This window comes from Plodia interpunctella, chromosome 2, assembly GCF_027563975.2.
Source record: "Plodia interpunctella isolate USDA-ARS_2022_Savannah chromosome 2, ilPloInte3.2, whole genome shotgun sequence".
NCBI lineage: Eukaryota > Metazoa > Arthropoda > Insecta > Lepidoptera > Pyralidae > Plodia > Plodia interpunctella.
In genome coordinates, this window is record NC_071295.1 from 4,778,765 (window position 1) to 4,800,586 (window position 21,822).

The window sequence follows — 21,822 nt, forward strand, 5'->3', positions numbered from 1 at the left end:
CTATGTGTTATTCCAGGTTACATTCTAGCCGTGTACAAAATTTCATAACAATCTTCAGTAGTTCAGAAGATTTTGCGTGAAAACCGATTACAGCAGTAGCTGTCTGCAGCATGGTTTTTGGGTCCTTATATATGAGCACCACTTTTTTAATCAATAGATTAAGTATACTGTTATGTTTATTTTTATTTACTCGCTGTCTAGATGTTTGTTTGTCTGTTTGTAATCAAATCTTGCTAGTTAAATTTGATCTCCTACTTCCTACAGAGTTGAAATTTCCCAAATAGCTGCAGTTTCAGCATTATTACGATAAGATAGACATGATGGTGCAGCCAGGATCGGCTCCCAAGAAGAGAACTCTTCAATGGTTTACAGCACGGACATGGGTTTTTTGTCAGGTTTTAAATGCTCCACAAGGTCTCTCTGACGACAATAAAAGCTTGTGGCAAAAATTACTAATAATTATTGTTATTAACTACTAACTTTTATTTAACTTTATTGTAGTGTGAGTCAAATCCTGCAAGTAAAATTTGACCTAATTCGGATTGTTCTGTGTTGAGAAAATGTTTTATTATGAAAATAATGACAAAGATACTCGAGTTAGTTAAGTACCCTTTTAACGTCGTGACACCTTTCGGCGTCAAAAGTAGGTCTGAATTTCGACTTCAATGATTTCGACTTCAAAAAACTTCTTAAATCTGCCATTTAAGAATAAGCCAATAAGTTAGGAAAGTTTACAACGTAAGTAACGTCGTTGGCGTTTCAGGATTGTTTCCGACGGACGCTTAAAGGTGTCTAATTGTTCATGGCGTCTAAAGGGTTAAGAGCGCCATATGAAGGAATTGAATGATAATTGATAGACTGTAACAATGCAGTTGAATCTGAATACGAAGATTTAAGGTTGATTGGAAAGTCCATTTTCAAAAAGTACCTATGAAATTTGAAAAATAAATTTAACAATCATAAAAAACAAAATGTTTGTAAAAACTTTGATTAAGAAGTCATCACCATAAACGTAATATTTAATATAGCTGTCGAACAAACATTATTAATGAACATTTTAGCATATTGTGACGTCACTCCTACATGTCATTTAGTATGGAGCGTTTGGACGAATTCAAAAATATGTGATTTTATTTTTCAAAACATTGTCATTATGACAGTAATTTTTTCACAGGTGTTTCTATTACTATAAGGGCCTTCGTAAAACAAAATATGGTCAACTAGCCTATTTCCGATGTTTGCACCTTTGATTTACGCACTTAAATAATCATAATCATTTCATTATGGAGGTTCGTTTTTTAAGAAAAAGAGATTGGAAAATGGATCGTCGTAGTGTAGTCTAATGACTACATTACAATTTTAAAGTTTCCTAGAGATATTTAATTTATCACATATCATACTTCTATCTTATTTTCTATATACAAAATTCAGTGTGATTGATTATAGACTGACTAAGTTTACATTACAACATTACAAGCTGAGACGTCTGGTAAAACGTTCACCACCTACTGTTCTAGTTCACTTCTAAAATTCGTGCACTATCGTGTCACGATTTTTCAATCAATATTAGCAGTCTAGTAGTAGTGATGCTTGTTTGTCTAAGATCTTTTAATTTAAAAAAAGGCATTGACAGTGACAACAAATAAATGACAGTGACTGCTTTGTTTTGTAAAACGTTTGCGGCTTTTTCGGCTCTGTCTGTGTGATTTTATCGTAAACAATTAGAATTGTTTCATTTGTGAATGTCCAAATCCAGTCGATTTGATTGTTGCATAAATGAAGATGAATGCAACAAGTTTATATGTTTCTACATGCCGCCTAATAATACTGGCGGACGCAGCAGACAAGTCTTCTTGGACGGATCTCTTTCGTTTGGTTCCTTATTTACGCCAATCTTTATCCTGCACTGTTTGTGGGAATCTACTGAAGGAGCCCTACACGCCAACGAGCTCTGGTTGCCAGCACCACGTTTGTAAAAAGTGCAAAGGTGGAAGAAAGAAACTCAAACCATCGTGCAGTTGGTGCAAAGATTATGACAATTACGCTGAAAATTTGCAATTACGTATATTATTACAGTGTTATAAGAAGTTGTGTGAATATTTTATGGGTACAGATGTGTACAAAACATTATTAGAAGAAGATGAAATAGCTGCCGGTGTGAACGGAGGTACAGTCGCGAGTTCTGGCTTGATAGATCTCATACAAGAAGGTGCAGGATTTAGTGATGACTATAAAAGTACGGCAGGGCTCTCCAAGTCCGCCTATAGCATTCTGCCATGTGTATACACTAACTCAGCATCCACACAGACACAAGCAGCATCATCGTCAAGTAATACGGAAACTAGATCATCTAGTAAAGGGTCTCCAAACTCTAGAGCAATCTCTAATGGATCACCTATGTATTCTGTTATGTATGCAGGTTCAGGTAACAAGATCACAATAAAAAGGAAAGCAGTTGAGGAAACAGAACAAAGTGATCCACCACCAAGAGAGAGCAAGGTTAGTGTTTGATTGTTATATCTTGAAATAACTGAATTGTTTGTAGGGCAATTTGTCTGACAATGTCAATAAATATACTTTACTTACTACTTGAATTGCATTTGACTGAGCCTTATTGATTTAATAAAACAATAATACTATTTATTTATATTTTATTGTGGTAAATGGATATGACAAAATTATTTCTCAGATTATTTTAAACTAGCTTAAATTAATGTGGAACCATTTCCAATTTCCAGTCAAATCAGCTAGGCTTCAAGAAGCCATCAAACAGGTCCAGGAGTTCCGCCAGCAGTAAACGCAAAGGTTGCAGATGTGGCAATGCAACCGCCACTCCGGGCAAGCTGACATGTTGTGGGCAGAGGTGCCCCTGCTATGTGGAGAGCAAACCCTGCACAGAATGCAAGTGCAAAGGCTGCCGGAATCCACACAGGCCAGATGGAATGAAGGTACTATTACCTGTAGGTTATTTTGATTTTTGTGGTTAACTGCCTCACTTATATTGATTTGATAAATATATTTACTATAGAAAGATAAATTGCATCTGTAAAAAAAATTGCTGGTGAAAATTTTGACTGAAATAATACATTTTTGTTTTTTTGCAATTTCTTAAAATATGCTGTTACATACATTTTTTTTAAATCTATTTTTTGTCGAGGCTTCAGTTGCTTGGTGCTCGACTATGCCAGCCTCATGGGGAAATTCCATTTTATTTGGTATTATGTCTGCCTTTGCGTCATCACCCCTCCCCTCTCACCTCTCCCCTCCCGAGACAAAGGTTTGTTCATCAAAGTTATGTTAGTTATGTTGATCTCACCATTGCCCTGTTACATACATCAAACATTTATTTTCGATTACAGGTGCGGCCCCACATCCTTCAGCTAGATAATTTGCAATTAACATTGAACAATCCTGATAGCTCACCGTCCTGCTCAGGCTCTATGGACAGTTTAGATACTGACACATTGACAATGGAGGCTATGGAGGAATCTCTCAATTTTAGTGATCTCAAATCATCTAATATAAAAGGTAAATACTTGCTTTGATTATTTCATATATATTTTCTTGAGAAACCTATACTTTAGATTCAGTTTACTATAAATAAACTAAGTCAAATAGTGCCCATTTGTGTAAATGAGTTTAAAATTTTCAGTGTATTCAAGTCAATTACAAGAGATATCAGCGTCATTGCCGGCCACAATCATGATGGACGAGGAGGGCTCCGCGGAGGAGGAGGCCAGCTCCCCCACGGAGTACGCGCAGTCGCCGCGCGAGACAGAGATGGAGTACGGGCAGTCGCCGCGCGAGACAGAGACGGCGTCCCCGCAGTCGGGCGGGCCGCCGGACACCAGCGACATCGAGGTGGACGTATGACAGCCGCTCTCCGTTGCGAGCGACTAGGACCGAGCCAGTGTCATTTTCTTGACCTCGATTTTAGGAAATGCACTGAAGTCCGCGACGGAGATCCTCGCAATCGTCTTGCTAGTCACATGCGTGTTGAACTATTATTCTCTGTGAAGTAGGGTAAGTGTCTTTTTAGGCATAGTGCCGGCGAAATTTTGTAATGCTGAAGTTGCAACTCTAAATTAGTTTAAACACCGTCGTCAATGCAGGACTATATGAATTGTGAATTTCTATGAGTGTATTACTTAATAAATGAACTGTAAAAGTATCATATAACTTTGGATGGACATGATTTTGATGACATTTTTATTTATATATTAATTAATATTTTTCAAAGTAATTTTCTTCACTTAGTATGTACACATATTTTGAAATAGTTTAATATATTACATTTCATAATGCAATAGAATATTTGAAAATTGATTATTGAATGTATAGGACCCATATTAATAATTTAATTAAATAATTCTAAGCATTCCTTTATCCAACTAGTATTATAGACATTAAAAAATCTCAACCTATCACATCACTGAAAGAGATCCCTACATGGACACATACATAAGACCACTAATGCACATAACTTGGCCTTGTTCCTACAATAAAGTTATAAAATACATACAACAAAAATATGAGAATTGAGTGTTACCATTTCACACAAAAATACTGTAAGGATTTTGATGACTTTTGGTGTAAGGTTGTTTTTGATGTTAGGTGATTTAAATCTGGAATAATCCATAGGGTCTTATGACCTGAGCCCAGTGGCGTAACTGAGAATTAAAAAAAAACATAAATTTCAATCTACTGTTAGATACAATTAGTAATGTGTTACAGCAAGGTGGTCAAATTTCAAAATAACTAATTTTATTTTCCAGTTTGAACTGATAATATTATTTAACTGGAATGTATCTACTTTTTATTTCTTCACGTGGTGTACCAGTAGGGAAAAATGAAAAAAATTATAATTAAATAAGTTATTACTAAAATATGCACTACGAAAATGACTATTTGTGTTGTAACGTTTTCGTTGAAAAAATGAGCTGTTCAGACTACTATTGCAACTTCAATGGCTATTTTTACGATGATGTATTCGTAGCTTTTTCATTGTAGCCTGTATGTATGTATAGTGAGGAAAATATTGTACCAAATACTTACTACTTTTGTATGCGGATTGTAGCTGCTATGCAGCTCGGTATGATAGTTACAGAACTTTTACATTTCATGTAAGTAAATTTAATATTTCATTGTTTTATACAGTATTTGTAAAGCTATTTTTATCAACTCTTATAATCCAAAAGTACTTATGTAACGAATAGACATTTCTCTACTATCTACCTACCCCTTTTTTTGATGTCTTGTTATTGGTCTACTTATGTAATATTATTGACATTTTGATTTGATGGATTTAGAAAGTGACTATTAATCCGATATAGTTTATTAGTTTTACAAATCTACAAAGTAAAGTAATTTCAAAGCACAATATTTTTAAATAATTATCAATTCTTTTGTAAATACTGTCTGAGAGTAGGAAAAGATGTTGGTGTAATTATATTGTTTTAAAGATTTGAACCTTAATTCCATACCTTAACGAAATATTTGAATATTGATGTTTGAACTCTATCTCAAAACGAGGTCATAACTACTTTACTTTAACCTGTTCATAATTCTAAATAAAAAAAATCTGTGATCATTAGTTTATGTCACATGGTTTAGCAATCACCGTGTTGTATCGAGAAAGAATATTAAATATGCTGACTGCCAGCACTTCAGTACAAATAAACTTAACATTAAGTTCGCTTTAACATTCGTAAATTTATTGGACTAGATCAATGGAATAAAATCAAAATATTTTATGTTAAAAAAACACCTTTTATTTGTAACACCCATAAATTAAAAGTTGAAAATATCACACACTATTTGAATTAGCATTTGACACGCGCTATTTGGCTATTTGTTATCCTTTTCTGGTTTGAATTCAGGGACAGAGGTCCAGACACGGTCGAACTCTTTCTTTAGGGTGCTCACAACCGCAGCGTCTGATGTGAGGAGGGTCGCGTCTCTGTTGCAGTTGACTCGCGAAGTCTCGTAATCAATCGATCCAATTACCGCCACTGCTTCTACCAAATCGTCCGAACTATCAATAAGTATAAATTCGTGTTCTAATCGTTCGTTAGATTTGATGACTTTAACCTGGATTCCGCATTTCGCAAACGAATTCAAATGGTGGTAGTTGTCGCTATTGTGTATAGCTATTCTGATCCTGGCATTGTTTCTCTGTTGGACGTTAATGAGGCACTGAGCGATCGTGCCGCTCTCCAGGCTTGGCACGCATATGTCGATACTTTTATTCGCGTGAGCTAATAAATAGTAAATACAGTATAGATTGTCTATACCTATTTCTCGCGTTCGCGTTTCGTCTTCCGATCCGTAAAATAGGAATTCGTTGATGTCAGTTTTGTTGGTAGTTTTTGACAAGTTTCTTTGCAAAACTTTGAATGCCAAACCGCAGATGAGTGTTCCGCTGGCGCACAGGGCAGTTTTCCAGACTGGTAAATTCATATTGTTAAAAAATAAAACCTTTTCTTCAGATTACGAAACAAACGATAAACACTGACTTTGGGTAATGTTGTGTCAATTTATTTATACCCACAAATTTATTAGTTATACCCTACCTACTTTTATAAACTACATCATTCATTCATCATTTTGTAAACTACGTCATTATATTTCAATAATTATTCTATAAGGGCACACCGACTGCGTAACCCGTATGCCTGTCTTTCTATGGAATTGTAATATTGACTACACGCAATTTTTACACAATTGACCAAATACCTAATTGTGACTTGGATTTACATTGCTAGCTGTGATTGTTAGTTTTTCCTTGAAGTAAAAAAAATATACAACAGATACAAATTACTTATGTAATGTACGTTCATACTATCTGAGATCTCTGATAGTGTGGAGCCGGCGTATAACGCACGCGGCTACACGCGCCAGCCATACAATAGGTATAAGTACAAACAAAACGCACGCAAACCCGGTTCGTAGCAGCGCCGCGGTGGGCGGCGGCAGCAATAGTGAAATGAAAGTTTAAAGAATAAATTCTTTTTGTTTTAGGTCTTATACGAAGTTAAAAAATCATGTCATAAATGATTTTCCAAAAACTTTGACAGGTGCTCATGACATGCATAACAGTTGAAAGTGCCGTTTTGACGTAACCTTTTTATACACGTATTTTTAATGTTTTATAAGGAAAGTTATTTTTAGTCATTTAATAACACTGATCGCTCGTGTTTTCATGTTACGTCAACGGTAAGATTAGGACAATGTCTCAGCCTCGGATGAGAAAGACGAGCGCCGCCGGGGAGGTCCCCAGGGTTCGCTCCACCTTCGTCAAGGCTTCTGGCGATTCCTCTTTGAACCCTAATCGCCAACAGCAACCTAGGAGTCGGAGTAATAATAAGTTACCAAAGAACATACGCTATGACTTAGACAGTGCATTAGTTGGGGTAAGCGCCTGTTGATGTTTGGCAGCAATTAATCAAAGTTGAATATACGTTGGATGGTGTCGCAATTGCATTATGTGCTAACATTTCAGTTATGCGACGTGTGGTTCGATGAGATCAAGCCGCACCTGATCCGCAACAAGATAAAGGTGCACATCCATGGTTCCGGCTCGTGCCCGGCCAGCGGCGACCACCCGCGCGTGCCCCCCGGCGCGCCCGGCTGCTCCCACCTCGACCCAGGTGCTGCCTCTGTACGGGCCACAACTCAGCTCCGACATCCTTTTGTCTTGCACACTCTTTGGTCGTCAAACCACAACTGACACGAGCGATTGTTTCCAATAAATTTATCTGTTGCAACATTTACTTTTGCTTTTGATTGATACAGCTTCTTGAATCACGTATTCGTCATTACAAGCTACAAGTTTTATTTCGATTTTTGAAATAACGTACTTATAATTTTTTCACATTTTAAGTAGGTCATGAATCTATTAGACGTGTACTAAAACATAGAGTAATTGCAAAGCTGGTGTTGTTTGTGGTGCAGCATCGAGCGCACCAGTATGCGAACTATGCCGGCTGCTGTTCAACGCCGCCAACAGCATCGAGAGCGCCGTCGCGCAGGCCGCCAGCACCGCCTCCCTGCCCTGCGTCCCCGCTGCAGCTAATCCTACAATCTATGGTAAATTATGTAGTATTAGCTACCTACGACTATTCCTATCTTATTTATAAAAAATTAAGGCATACTTTTAGCCAAAATATATTTTATCACTATCGCACTTTACAATACTTATTTATGATCGACAGAACAACACAAAACATACATAATTTAGCTTAATGAATTCATTAACTTTTTTATAAATATAAAGAGGGTAGATGTCTAAGCGTCAAATTTTAGTCCCAATTTTGAAACTTGCAAAAGAGTAAAAATTTTAACGGGTACAGTAGGACTTATATTTTCTAATCTTCACTCTTTATCTTCATACATCTAAGGTGAAGTTCGTGGGAAAATCTATCGTATTATACATTCCGTCCAATTTTCATATATTTAGTACCATGATTTTTTCACCCCTCCTTCGTCTCCGTAATTAAAGTACAGTTGTCCAAATAGTTAACGTCTCTTAATAACTGTATTTTTTTTCCAGAATGCACAACCAAATTATAAAAGAAGTTTACATCCTAAAAAACACCTCAGTCAATCGGCGTACCAGCGGCATGATCCACCACCCGCGGATACGCGTCATGGAAATTGCACCAGTCACCGACGACCGTTCACAGCTCCTTGTAGGAGGCTCCTTGCAGCGTCTTCTAGGATGCACGACAAGGGATCACAAACACATTTCCGATATTTCGTAAGTAAGCACCTCCTTTAAAGCGCTCTACCGCACACTAGCTAATAAAATAACAATATTTACACTTACTAAGAGTGTCATCGAAGTCTGATGCATGAAAGTGTAACCTCTCAATATGGTGATTTGTTCTGCGTGTTCAAAACATTTAAGTAAGTTGGTACTTTCCCTTTCTTAGCCTACGGCCTGTAGAAATGTTCTGTAGATTGGTTTGAAATAAAGAAGCCATTGAGAGTATGACGAATTGTGTTCACAAATGTAAATGTGTTTACTATTTTAATAGAAATAACAGAGCAAAATGACATCTCGGCTCCATGCCATAGTCTGTGCACGTCGTCGCCGCTATTAGGTAGTCCTGTGTTCGCTGTGTGTTTACACCTGTGATCACAAATATTTGTCTGCGGTTCTGGGTGTGTTGTGTCCGTTTCTGTGTGTGTCCGCGTAATCTCCCTATTGCTTCCTGAACTTGTATAGATAGGTATTATAGTAAGGCCAAATTAATTAAGCTATCATCGACAAAAGCCAGATTTAGAAGTAACAGACCTTTACTTTTTTCAAAAACAAGGGGGGATTGGATAGGAGAGGACAGGTGTCTTCGATACGTAAGTGTTGACAATAGTTCTCCACATCATTCATGTTATTATAGCATTATTTAGTTTAATCTACCACTAGATTTATGTAGTCATCAGCACATCACATTACCCTGCACGAAACTCTATGGCGCGGTAATATCGCCGAGTTTGCAATAAATTTGTGTAGGTTGATGTGCTGTTGAGTGTAGTGCTTTGGAGATAAAATATAAATGATTTGTTTATTTTATCAAAATCTGGTAAAATTTATCATACCTACCTGTCATTAGGTTTGTGTGATAAAAATAAGCACAATTTGATTATATATACCTAGTAGAAATCTGATTTTTAACGAACCATGTACATTTTTTGCCATTGCAATATCAAATCCAATGGTCAAGATTGGTTGATAAACACCCAATGTTGCCAGACAGGAAACAGCGCCCGCATTTCTTCACTTTCTTGACAAAATATTTATATTGTTACAGCTGAACCCAGCAGTGATGGTGGATAAAGAAACCCAGACCCTTCGGCCAGTGCGGCGGCAAACCAGCGCACGAGTGTCGTCACACGGCCCGGTCGCAACTTTCGACCGCTGTCCTGGCAAGACTACTCTCTTGCCAAAATCCAAAGGTCGACCTAAGAGCTGCAGCGACCCCAAGTCACGTCCTTTAAGTAATGTAAGCATGCTTCTCTTATTTTGTAAGTTAACAAAAAGTACGAATGCCACTGATCATATTATCTATTGTCTTTCAGAGTACTAGTTTCCCAGTACGAGATTACGAGGAAAAGAAACTAGAAGTTTTGTACTATAGTCCAAATTCATCGAAATTTAATTCTTCAGTCTCACTTTTAGAGACGCCCAGAGGCAAGCGGAAACGAAAAAACACTAGGAAAATTCCGCCGTGGCGGTGAAACTCGTGCGAACCTACATTAAGCGTTCTCTTTGTGACTTGCAATGCTCTAATGATGTGGATATTATTCGGATTGTATTTTCTTGTTTACTAAGCAGCCAAAACACAATTCACTTTCATACTCATTAAGTTTCTCCTTAGAATTTACGCATATGTAACTTGATAACTCGTCTCTCATAATTCTTCCATGGAAACTGGTGCGACGACATTGATTTCTTATTTAAAGTTAATGTTCGATAATCTTGATTCTCTCGAATATTTCTTTATAATCTATTTATTTTCACATAAGGTCTAGGTTATTTTATCTTATATTAATAAATGTTATAATGATATTATGTGAGTTTCAAAGTCAAATAAAAAACAATATCAAGTTTTCACACGCGACACTTTAATTGGTATACAACTTTCATTACCACTACATCCTTACTTACGACTCTTTACAAAATTACAACAGACATAAGGACTAAATAAGGCAGTACAGGAGTGCTTTCCACACAAATAAAATAATTTACAAAACAGTCGAACATATACATCACGCTCACTAGACAACTAAATAAATAACTCGCACGCGGCCGGGCTTCGATCGCGACCGCGACAGCGCCGCGCCGTCCGGCCGGGGCCGAAGATCGCACGCTCTTTGGATCCGAGAAGAGTTTATGGGAACGTCCTCGCGTCACACTCGCACTCTCACCTAATTCGTGTGTTTCACGTAATCCGTCTCGTAGTAGGCGGTGGCCCCATGGGCGCCCTTCCTATCGAGCGCTCGGACGCGCACGAAAAGAAACGCGGCCACAAGTGATGCCACCACTAGCACTAACAATAACATGACCAGCCCCGCCACGAACGACGGCACTGACATGCATATCGTCTCCGGGTCTGTTGCTGGAGACTGAATCACCACTGTTTCATTCGCCGCCGCGTTGTTCAATGCGAAGTTTACGTCACCCGGCGCTACTACTTGAATTGTGCGACTAGTGTTCACATCTGTCATCTCTTGAGCATCGCGCTTGTAGATGCGATTCGGCTTTGATGTTTCTCTACGCCGCCTCACGCCGACTAGCCTTTCTGGCAAGTCCTCGACGGATCGCGGTCTACCTCCCAGAGTTGCGAGGTTAACATGCGCATCGTCTTTCCTCTTTACAGTGTTATATACTCCACGGCGGCCTGGTGGAGGCGGTGGTGGCAGATTTACTTCATCGTCTTCGCGGGCCGGGGCAGGTGACGACGGACTAGGCGCATTAGGTGTTGATGATACTTGTGCCTGTGGGGGTGGGACGGCGTCATCCCTCTTTTCTGAGAAGGAACCTGAAGAGTCCGCTGGATGGCGTGGGTCGGGGAATGCTGGAGGAACGCCATATTCAGCATGGGGCGATGGTGGTGGAGGTCCGTATTCCGCATGCGGTGAATTTGGTACACCATATTCCGCAGCACCGAGAGAATTACCGCCCAGTAATGGGACCCCATAGTCTGTACCCAGACCACATTTTGGCTCTGGACAATTGTATCTACATACTTGAATTACGCACTGGAAGTGTACATTCATTGAGTCAGGGAACTTGAAGGCTTGGAAATAAGCGAAAGACACTACAGAAGCGGATGGTCCAAAGTTCTTTATTTTTTGGAACTTGCTCATTATCTTTGGTCTTACGACGCATCCGTATTGATCAACTAGCTGTATGGGTGCGCGCTTTCCATCGTGTGCGACACAGTTTCGAACAAGCATATCAAATTTGTTTTCATCATCCTTTATAGCAAGCACCATCGTCATCGTCTGTCCTATTTTAACAATACCGGACACTTCTGAAGCCCATGGCCCCTTGCCGACCTGAATTTGCATCCAGCATTGCAAATTGTCCCCGAGAAAGTTGGCGGTAACCGCATGCAACATATCGACTTGGAAGGGTCTGAATGTAACTGCCTTTTCGTAGAAATCGTACCAAGTACATCTGAGTTTTCGTGCTTGATCCCATACTTCTTGTACATAGGGGTCGTATTGGACGATGATCGTATTTTCAACGTAAGAACCACTAGGTGTGGGACTTCCGTAACTAGCAACATTGTGGTTGGCGGAGCTGGACATACCGCAGCTGTTAAGGAAAATTTCGAATGTAGCACTAAGGTGGCCTGTTCCTGGCTTGAGATGCATACAGTGGGGGTCACTATAGAAGCCTTTAGAGAAGATCATGCCGTAGAACGGGCGATCGAATTCGATATTGACTCGCATGTGTGTTTTTTCACATTGCACTTGTAGGTGTTTGATTTTGGGGCTATCGGGAGTGGCAAGTGGCCAGGGGTCATCTGAGTGTTGAGGCGCCAGGGGCGGGCCGTAGCCGGCCCCCGCTCGATGTTCTAGTGGTAACGACGCTGAATCCACCGGAGGCTCGCATGTTGCTTCCTGGAAAAAAACATTATTGAATCAATAAATTGGTATAAAAAATCGCACTACAATAACTTTACAGAAATATAAAATCGTCGTCACGTTTACTTTTTAGTAAGTAAATTAATAATTCTGAAATCATGAATATCATTAGAAATAACAATTGCGTTAGATCGTGTGTAGAAGTGCCGAGAAGCACATTCCAGCAGCGTCTCACTCTAGTTGTTGCCACGCGAGCTGCGCGGCCATCTCGCCGTTCGCTCTGTCCGCGGCCGACGCGTTCTTTCCGACTTTCTACACTGATGTATAGCTCGCACGAGCAATTATAATATTAATCAGCGCAATCATACTGCCTAGATGAGTTCCGAAGATGCTTTCACGATACCCGGCTCTTTTAGCTTAGAGCTACTTTGCTATCATAACAATGGAGATAATTGAGCGAGTAACTATACAAAATTATTGCGTCAATTTGTTAAGTGTATTTCAGAATTTATACCTATTGATTCAATATCGGATTTTAGATAATACTCAGGTACTACACAGATGAAAATCAGATATAGAATCAATATCAACGAATTCAGAGTGTGTGTGTATTTATTTGTCATTCTCAATCTGAATTTAGAACGACAAATTAACTTTGAACTCGTGTCTATTAGTTTGGTAGGTATATTATTGAATTTTTATCTGGATTGGTTTGTAAGTTGCAGAGTCAACTGCTTTTGGAGAAGGATTGTTGAGAAAATAGCAGACACGTATGCATAGCGTAACGAAACTTGAAATTCTTTGCTAGGATCCAGATCTGAACATTATGGAGTGAGAGCGACAAACGAGTCCCCCATGATGGCGACACATATGTGCAAGAATAGGCAAGTTAGATGCATTGCAGACTGGCCAGCACAGGCGAGTGATCAGTTCAAATTATGGGATATTGGTCTCTATGTATACTGCAGTAGGAGACTGCGAATCGAAGTGTAAGGTTGCTAGTGGCACTCCTGTTTTCTAAACCGGTTAGAAATTACCCACTGATCGAGATTGTCAGTTACGGAAGAAAACACTGGACCTATAAACATTGCAACTTGACAACTGGAGCTTTCTTTGACGTCTCGAATGCTATGGCATTGTAAGGCCCTTATATTGCAGCTTTTACTTTGGAGATATATGCAATGGTTTAGCTGTCAGTTACTTTTACTGATATATTTTATATTTCACCATACTGTATTTGAATTTCATAACTAGTGTATTGTACTTAGTAAATATTATATACTGCCTTCAGGGTTGCGATGTCAAATAAGCACTATACATAAGTGTATGAGAAAATTGGGTGGATTTAAATCCATCGTTTCTATGTTGATTTTGCTAAAGTTGTAAAAACTCATGAACTACGAATTATCTCATTGAAGTATTGTAGAAGAAGATAAGAAACCGCACGTGGGCAGTACAATTAGCCAGCACTCGGCGCGGCAGGTGAGCGACCGGTGCGGGCGCAGGTGAAAGTACCCAAATCCGCATCCGCTTCCCGCGTATTGCCACGGATTATCTATATCCTACTATTGTTTTATTTTTAGCTATACGCGATAAAGCGATGAACGTATCACAGATTTAGTTAGGTTATATTTTTCTGTACTGTAAAATTTATAAACTTTGAAATCACCTCTTGCTATAACAATAAGGTTAATTCAACTTCTAGATTTCGATTAATAATTTGACTCGAATATCGAATGAATATATTTTTAGGATTTCTGAAAAATTTTAAATTTTAAATCCTAAAAAGAAATTGACCATTATTTCAATAAAAGTATTTGTAAACGCTAACGAATTCAATAAACAAATAGCCTATATGACCAAATGCCTTACAAATTGGTACACCTCTGATGAAAGTTGTTTAAAGGACGCGAAATGAGTAAAACCGGATTTTTGTTTTCGTATTACAATATTTGCGACAAGGTCGAGGTTATTTATGTTTTCTGTGATTTTATAAATTAATGGGTTATTCACCACATTCCATTTCTATTTATATATTATTTCGACATGCCACATCTCCACGAAAATGTATGTATGTCTATGTGTATCTTTATCCTTACAAATGAAGCTGGTGCTGGTTTTGTTGATAGAGGGTTCAAGGTCTACAACTACTACGAAACAAGCAATTCTGTAAAACCAATAGTAATTTATCTGAAATGGCATCTAAATTAGCGACAAAGAAAGTGAGGTCGCGCCGTCGACCCACCTCGTGTCATATTGTCTGCAGTCCCATTCCGAAGAGCCGGGACGTGGGAAGTGTGTTTGAGGTGCGTGGCATATCAGATCTTCGTGATTGAGTCAACAACCTCGTGAACACGCCTCATGCTTACTCTTGTAATGCCTAAGTTCTTGTATAATTTCTAACGACCGTAATTGGTTTAAGAGTTTGTTTATTTTCTAGAAAATACGTCGTTTTGCCATAAGTTTAGAAAGTCTACGCACGTAGTGCACCGATATATATTTGATCTATGTCGTTAAGTTATGTTTTAACATAACAAAACCAATACTTAATGTTCATCTATGAATAATGCTTTTGATCAAATATTCATAAATGCCAAATTAGTTACATATTAATCATAATATATGAATTTAAGACAAGTGATAAAACAAATCTAGATTGCAAGGTTTTATTACAGACAAACAATAAAAATTAAATTTATCAGTTAAAAAAAAATATATATTTAAATTTATGTGTTTATCACTCCAAAACACAGTTAAACATATATACCTACCGCTCAATTTCGCTGTGCATCACAATGACAGATGTTCTCACGAATGAAATCTGCTACTAAGAAACATGAGAATCGTGAATGTGTAATTAGGCGTGGATCATGTCTGTTGTTGTACTTTTGAGCAGACTTTTACTGCAACCATGTCCCCTCTTCCGATAAGCATAACTTTCAAATTACTTTCGTTTCGAGCACAAGTTACATGTAAGATGGCATTAAATTTTTACCTTAATGCAAAACTGAATTTCGAAGTAGAGTTAATGGTCCTTTATTGCTATTGTTATCATTAAAACGCTTTTATATATGTAGGTACATGCATAGGGAAGTTGTCAAAAGAATTTCTGTGCAATCCGTTTTAATAGCTTCATAATGATAACAAATAACTACAGCATAAGAGTATACTTAATACTCTTTCTCCTTTCATAATAAAAAAAGAAATTATTGTTGAACTACCAATTGCATACAATTTTATATATGAATAGTACAAATGAGACAATTTGGTAGCAGTGGTGACACATTATCAATTTTAGTTGTGCCCACAAATAAAATTGATAATGTGTCTCAGGAATAATAGACAAGATTTAGTAAACAAGATTTTAAAATCTTTAAAAATACATTCTTTTTATAAATTAGGGACAAAACATACAGATTAAGTTAGCCTTAAAGTAATTTAATTATTTAATATAATATTAATTACGGTTCAGTAAATTAATGTGAACTACATCCATTACGTAGACTACATTACAAATAATCGATAAAACATGTTCCTGAAAACCTACATCAAACATGAAGATGATATTTTTATTATATTAACCTCAATGTGAAGATGCGGTAAGTCGTGGAATAGTCTATAATGGGCAATGTTTTATGGTGAACTTGACCTAGGCTCGTGAAGGGCAGGCGCGCCGCGGGCGGAGTACACACTCGAACACTTTCCCTGCACGTACGGCACTGTGCCATCTTTCATCGTAACATGTCTTTATGACTATGAGAAACATATTTGAGGATTTGTCCAAAAAAGTTTTTACGATTGACAATCAACTAAACATCTGAGATAATTAGTTATTGTGAATTCGTAGACTCTAGAATATTAGAGGAAATAACTAATACGTTCTCGAAAACCAGTCAATGAATATTTTATGAAAACTGTTATAATGAAATGAAAGTCGCTGTTGGAAAAATCAATCTATTAATAATTACATTAAAGTTGTACAAACTGCCGCTGCTAAATGATTTTTATAAGTTCACGGTTGATAAACTACCGACTAGTTTATTAAAGAAAATATTGAAACACGTACCAAACCACAAACAGCCATTTGAAAGTGAAGCATTCTACGATACAGGAAACGTCATAATTTAACAAGTGTTTCCTATTTCACCGTTTTTGTTTAGCTGATATACTTTGTTTTATATAAAATAATTATTATATTAATCTCATTCGATAAGATGAAATGACAAGAGAACACCAAAGACAGGAAATCGTGGAAGAAATTAAGGAGGCGTTAGCCCAGAAATTTAAAAAACTAGAAAAATATCGAGATATATTAACATTCTCTATTTATATTTCACAATACCATTGTGATTTTTGCAGCTACAATTTGTAAATTATTTATACCTAGTTATTCATACTTTCATTTCCAGAGCTTTCTTGCGAAAATTTACATGACCGTTCAGTTCAGACGTTAGGAACATTACTTGTATTATTATTATTGTAGTAATTATTGAATGCCTAACACAAATATCGACAATGTAAATTGTGCTCTTTTAAAAAGATGCTAATGTGTTTAAAATTGCCCATTTAACTCTTTTTCATAGAGAAATTAAAAAATAATCCACTATGTAGTAGATTTTTCACGTATTCGAAAAAATTCAAAATCCAAAAACATTGAAGTAAAGGCGAAACTGAGCTCACCAATATTGATTGATTTTAAAACATGCAATGATTTAATCATGACTGATCAGTACGTAACAGCCGTGTAACTACGGTCAACAATGAAGTGCCGATTCAACAGAAATCATGGCCGAGATGAAATCGAATTCACGACTATTGCATCACCGACAAAAGCGGAGACTTTATTCAGTGAAAGTGACGGCATTTTGGCGGTCAACGACTACGCTACGACGCGTAGGCCTCGTAGCCCGTAGCCGGCGCTCGTAGCACGCCGTTATGCAAATTATCGTATTTTCGTAACAACACGTTACAAGCAGAATAATGCCGAGATGAAAGTTTCATTAATTGCACGTACGTTTAAAGTGCGTACTTAAATATGTATTCCGGCGAGTTTTGACGGGCGTTACGACTCTCTTTTATGTGGCTCGGCTTTTTTATGCTAAGTATGTCGGAAAAGTGAATATTTGTCTTACATATAGTAAGCAGTTATTTAGCATCAAATTGGATTTTTACGATTATTTCATATATTTATATATATATAAGTTGTTTTGATTATTTTTTAATCAAAACAACTTATTAATATGGAGTTCTACGAATCATATAATATGTAGCATCTTGTTAAACTGTAAATATAAAATCTAAAAAAATATAACTTGGATTATATTTCTTAAAAAACATGCACGTTTAAAAGTCTAATTCATTGGGGAATGTGTCCGGGAATTATATTCCTACTAAACCTACCTACTATTTTAGAATTGTTCGATTAATCGTCTCACGCGCATTCGCTGCACGTATTGGGCTCTGTTAGACGCGACGGCGGCAATTAATTCAACATCAGCGAGTTAAGCGATGATTTCTCCTATAGACATTCAATATACGTAGATCAGCTCATGCAGTTAGCTGCGATGGTCTGTTTTGTGGATGCACTAACGGAATCATTAGCCCACTTGCACAGAACGCGAGCGGGAAAAACTGTATAATGTAAGAATAGAGCAGCGTGCAATGTTGCACGGCAATGCAGTTTAAAGATGTAATAGATCGACCATTCCACAAAAGTTATGCTACAAAATTATTATTCTGGCCTATAAAATTGAGCTGATATCTTTTACCGTCAGGTCTGGTTTAAAGTGGCCTGAAAAACAGTCGGGTCTGGTTTAAAGTTTTAAGTGGCCTGCTAAAGTCTTTATTGTGACTTTATGGGGAAGCGAAATCAGTTGGAAATACATAGATTACCTAGTTCTATGGGGATTAATTTTATTTTTTAAACCAATTTTGGAACGTCACTAATGACAAGCTAGCTTTGTATAAATATTATCTATGCTCTCGTTGGTTTGTGAGACCACGGCATAACGCGCGTGCGTCTGCCCTCTGTAAAGTGATGTTACGCCGCCGCGCATCGCTCAGCACTCCACATGCCTACTTAAATTTTTAATAAAGTTGCTTATAGACAACGAAAACAAAAAAGAAAACGTTACAGAATTTCCAATATTATCTTAAATATTTTAAGAAAAATATTTTATTGAGATTAGTTGTTTTGATTGTAAGATGTTTCAATACTTTTTATGATACAATGACATTCGGCAATACCTCTCAACTGTGATAGTTCTGAAATGCTAGTAGTTTGTAGCTTTTTAAGAGAAATATAAGTATTAGATATTTAATTTTGACGTGAAAAAGTGTCTGTAAACATCTATAAAGGCATAATTTCTGAATAAATAATTTGAATTGCATCGAAAAAATAAATAATTAATTGGTGCTTAGTGGTTATACCTAATGTTGATATTTGAGTAATCAGAAATATTCCTTTATTTTTGCCTACCTTATAACTGGTTTATCGCACAAATGTTGATAATCTACCGATACATTACTCTAGGTGTCGCCGTAAACGATGGTCAGTTAGATGCTCTGTTATATCTGGTAGAGTCCAAACGGTATCCACACTCTGGAGGCTGACATAACACAACCAGAGTATAGAAGATAAGTCGAATAGATATTTAGCACAATTTTCACATACGAAAAATGAAAGTTTCAATTTAATTGAAATATTTATTGCGTACCGTATCTTGGACTATTTTAATTAGACTAATAAAATATTAAACCTTGAAGTTTGGTTAGAAACTTTATCTACAATTAAAGATGTTTGGATTTAACTACTTTTAGATACAGACGTCGCATCACGTCTTTGTCCCCTACGGGGTACAAAGGCCACCCACGTAATTGGAAGACCATCTTTAGCTATGGCGAGCAGTTTAGTCTTTGAAATATTTACAGATTTCTCGTCGCCTATCAGAAAAATCTTTTTGAAGTTAATAGTAATTTTCCTTTATTGAAATAATTTTAGGAAATAAAACACATATAGTCTATATGAAAAGAGTACATGAAAACTTATATCATTTTATGCTTTATTTAATAGTTTCAAAATGTATAGGTTTACTTGTTGCGTGTAGAATCACATCCAATTGTACCTATATGTAATATATAATATTGGCAGGTTAATCTCTGTTTTCTCACTGCTTTGTATCTTTGATTTGTAATTTTAATTTGCCTAAATTAGCTACAGATCTAGTCATCTCTTAGAATTTTTGTGTCTGACTGTTGGGGCGATAAAGTTACTTTCGCTCAAAATAATTATAATAATACTGAAAGGAGGCCAAAGGCTATAAATAGATGAGATTTGCCTCAGAAAACAGTTTGCAATTAGTACTTTTAATCTAAATGATATGTTGTTCTTGTTATGTTTAAGGAATTATAGTAAATAATGCGACGGTCCTTTGCACCGTAAGTGTGTATTTATAAGATACTGAACATATTATAATTAAACTATTTAGTAAAACGCATACGTAAACAAATAGTTAATAATTTGTTATTAAACTACTTTAGTATCGACGACGCAAATTAAAATGTGATATGTGTGCTCAAGTTTAGGCAATCATAGAATATATTGATCCTAGACTATAATCAAAAAAGGAATTAAAAATGAACGAACCTGTAACAGGAGCGTTGCGATCGCCAGCAGCAGCCTGGTCCTCTTCATAGTCACAGTCCAGCGGTCACGGCCTGCAACAACAACTTGAGTTGAGCACTGTAGCACTGAGCGCCCGCAGGCGGCGCCGAGCTAGGCTCGCGCGAGCGACAACTTCGCAACGACCATGGCGGCGACTGTCCGCGCACTACCACCGACGTGGCCCAGCGGCCGCCGCATCCCCCCCCCACACCCCCCACTCGCAGTGACCCACTGACCGAGTGCATGCGCCTGCGCCGGAACTGCACCGTCGCGGCGGCATCTTTCACTGAGCGCTCCCGTTGCGTTGAGAGGAAGCTGCGCGGCCTTCACCTTATTAAAGGCAAGGTCGCGATATGCACCGATATTATTGACCACTTATCATTGTAACTCAAACGTTTACTACAATCTTGCTGTTTAATTTTTAAAATAATTTTGCCCTTTCCTTCTCGATTTTAAAATTAACTATTGATCATTCATCAAGAGATGATTGACACACAATGCGTGTGAAGGGTTCGAAGTAGGTGGTGGTTTATACCAACTTCACAGGCATGAATCAGATTTTTCTATAAATTTAATTTTGATTTGAAAGTTTAAACTGACCCTTTCAGAAATTTATAAATCAGTGTATACAATGAAGTTGATTCGACATGCAGTAGAAGTTGGTTTTTTACGATATATTTGTAATAAGATCTAACGACATCCATAGATATTACTTGTCATTACAATAATTCGATAGTAATATGGGATAGGATAGGACTAAGAAAAAGCCTAATTGTCACAGAATTGAGCAAGTAAGGACAGACGGTCGCAGAAGCCGCGATCCGCATACGGACGATGGGTGCGCTGACGATTTCACCCCAGACACTCGATCGCTAGTTAGAAAGCACAGAAAGTCACCGATCGATTCAAGAATATACATGACTATCATGTGAGTGTCGATAGTTGCAATGCGCAATATTTCAAAACTGTAAAATTTATAACAGACAGAATTAGCAAAAGCTTCGAACACAATGAGAAATACAGACGATTTTAAATTAAGAACAAAAAACAAAATAAAACAACAGGTATTAGTTAAATCGTTTGACATTGAAATTACATAAATACTTCAAAACATACTACTTAATTCAATTATGATAAAGTTGTAATAAACTTGCAAAATGATCAATCGTTGTCGCCGCGCCGAAACATTTATTACGATCATGAGAGTTGAGATTGATATTTTTTCTCTGCGGCTGCACCCACCTGCTCATAACTAGGCTAGCGCTAGTTACTTGTAAGAAAGCGGGCCCTCGGGCATTTTCTATTTTCTGTAATCTGCGGCGATATTATAATAATAGACTGGTAGTGTAGTGGGTGCTGCGCTCAATTAGGCGTTAGACAAGAAACGCGCCGAATGTGGGACATTAGCCGCTGAATCGATTATCAGCCTAAAGTTTAGTGATTCTCTCTCATCTAAACGCATTCCTGTTTGCTTCCTCAGTTAAAAGCGCTAGAACTCAGGATGCACTTTTCAACTTACTTCCTTTCCATTCCTATACAAAAGTTGACTGAACAATCACTCG

General features: G+C 37.4%; 4 protein-coding genes across 7 annotated transcripts in view; 2 read left to right on the top strand and 2 right to left on the bottom strand.

The window, feature by feature from the left end:
- Positions 1-1,425: 1,425 nt before the first annotated feature.
- msl-2 (male-specific lethal 2) lies at positions 1,426-5,764 on the top strand. Of its 2 annotated transcripts, none has more exons than XM_053766560.2 (4): positions 1,426-2,499; positions 2,739-2,960; positions 3,360-3,528; positions 3,653-5,764. In XM_053766560.2, the coding sequence occupies exons 1-4, from the start codon at positions 1,777-1,779 to the stop codon at positions 3,871-3,873; spliced, it is 1,335 nt and encodes a 444-aa protein (XP_053622535.1). In that variant the 5' UTR covers positions 1,426-1,776; the 3' UTR covers positions 3,874-5,764. The 2 variants fall into 2 exon arrangements, with proteins under 2 accessions (XP_053622535.1, XP_053622543.1); XM_053766568.2 differs by having other exon boundaries at positions 1,433-2,499; positions 2,739-2,948.
- A 74-nt stretch (positions 5,765-5,838) lies between these two features.
- On the bottom strand, positions 5,839-6,547 carry LOC128682101 (uncharacterized). Its single transcript, XM_053766619.2, has one exon. It carries the CDS (start codon positions 6,457-6,459, stop codon positions 5,848-5,850), a length of 612 nt encoding a protein of 203 aa, XP_053622594.1. The 5' UTR covers positions 6,460-6,547; the 3' UTR covers positions 5,839-5,847.
- A 518-nt stretch (positions 6,548-7,065) lies between these two features.
- Positions 7,066-10,571, top strand: LOC128682094 (uncharacterized). 2 transcript variants are annotated; one of them, XM_053766594.1, is made up of 6 exons: positions 7,067-7,412; positions 7,502-7,660; positions 7,954-8,088; positions 8,552-8,758; positions 9,813-10,004; positions 10,081-10,571. In XM_053766594.1, the coding sequence occupies exons 1-6, from the start codon at positions 7,230-7,232 to the stop codon at positions 10,237-10,239; spliced, it is 1,035 nt and encodes a 344-aa protein (XP_053622569.1). In that variant the 5' UTR covers positions 7,067-7,229; the 3' UTR covers positions 10,240-10,571. The 2 variants fall into 2 exon arrangements, with proteins under 2 accessions (XP_053622580.1, XP_053622569.1); XM_053766605.1 differs by lacking the exon at positions 10,081-10,571 and having other exon boundaries at positions 7,066-7,412; positions 8,552-8,762; positions 9,813-9,969.
- Positions 10,572-10,604: 33 nt separating this feature from the next.
- Positions 10,605-21,822, bottom strand: part of dyl (dusky-like) — a 30,831-nt gene continuing 19,613 nt past the window's right edge. For both annotated transcript variants that reach the window (XM_053766521.2, XM_053766527.1), the window contains exons 3-4: positions 20,243-20,313; positions 10,605-12,633 (exon numbers count right to left, since the gene is read on the bottom strand). In XM_053766521.2, the coding sequence (XP_053622496.1) occupies positions 10,930-12,633; positions 20,243-20,290 (1,752 nt within the window). In that variant the 5' untranslated portion in view covers positions 20,291-20,313 and the 3' untranslated portion in view covers positions 10,605-10,929. The remainder of the gene's footprint in view (positions 12,634-20,242; positions 20,314-21,822) is intronic.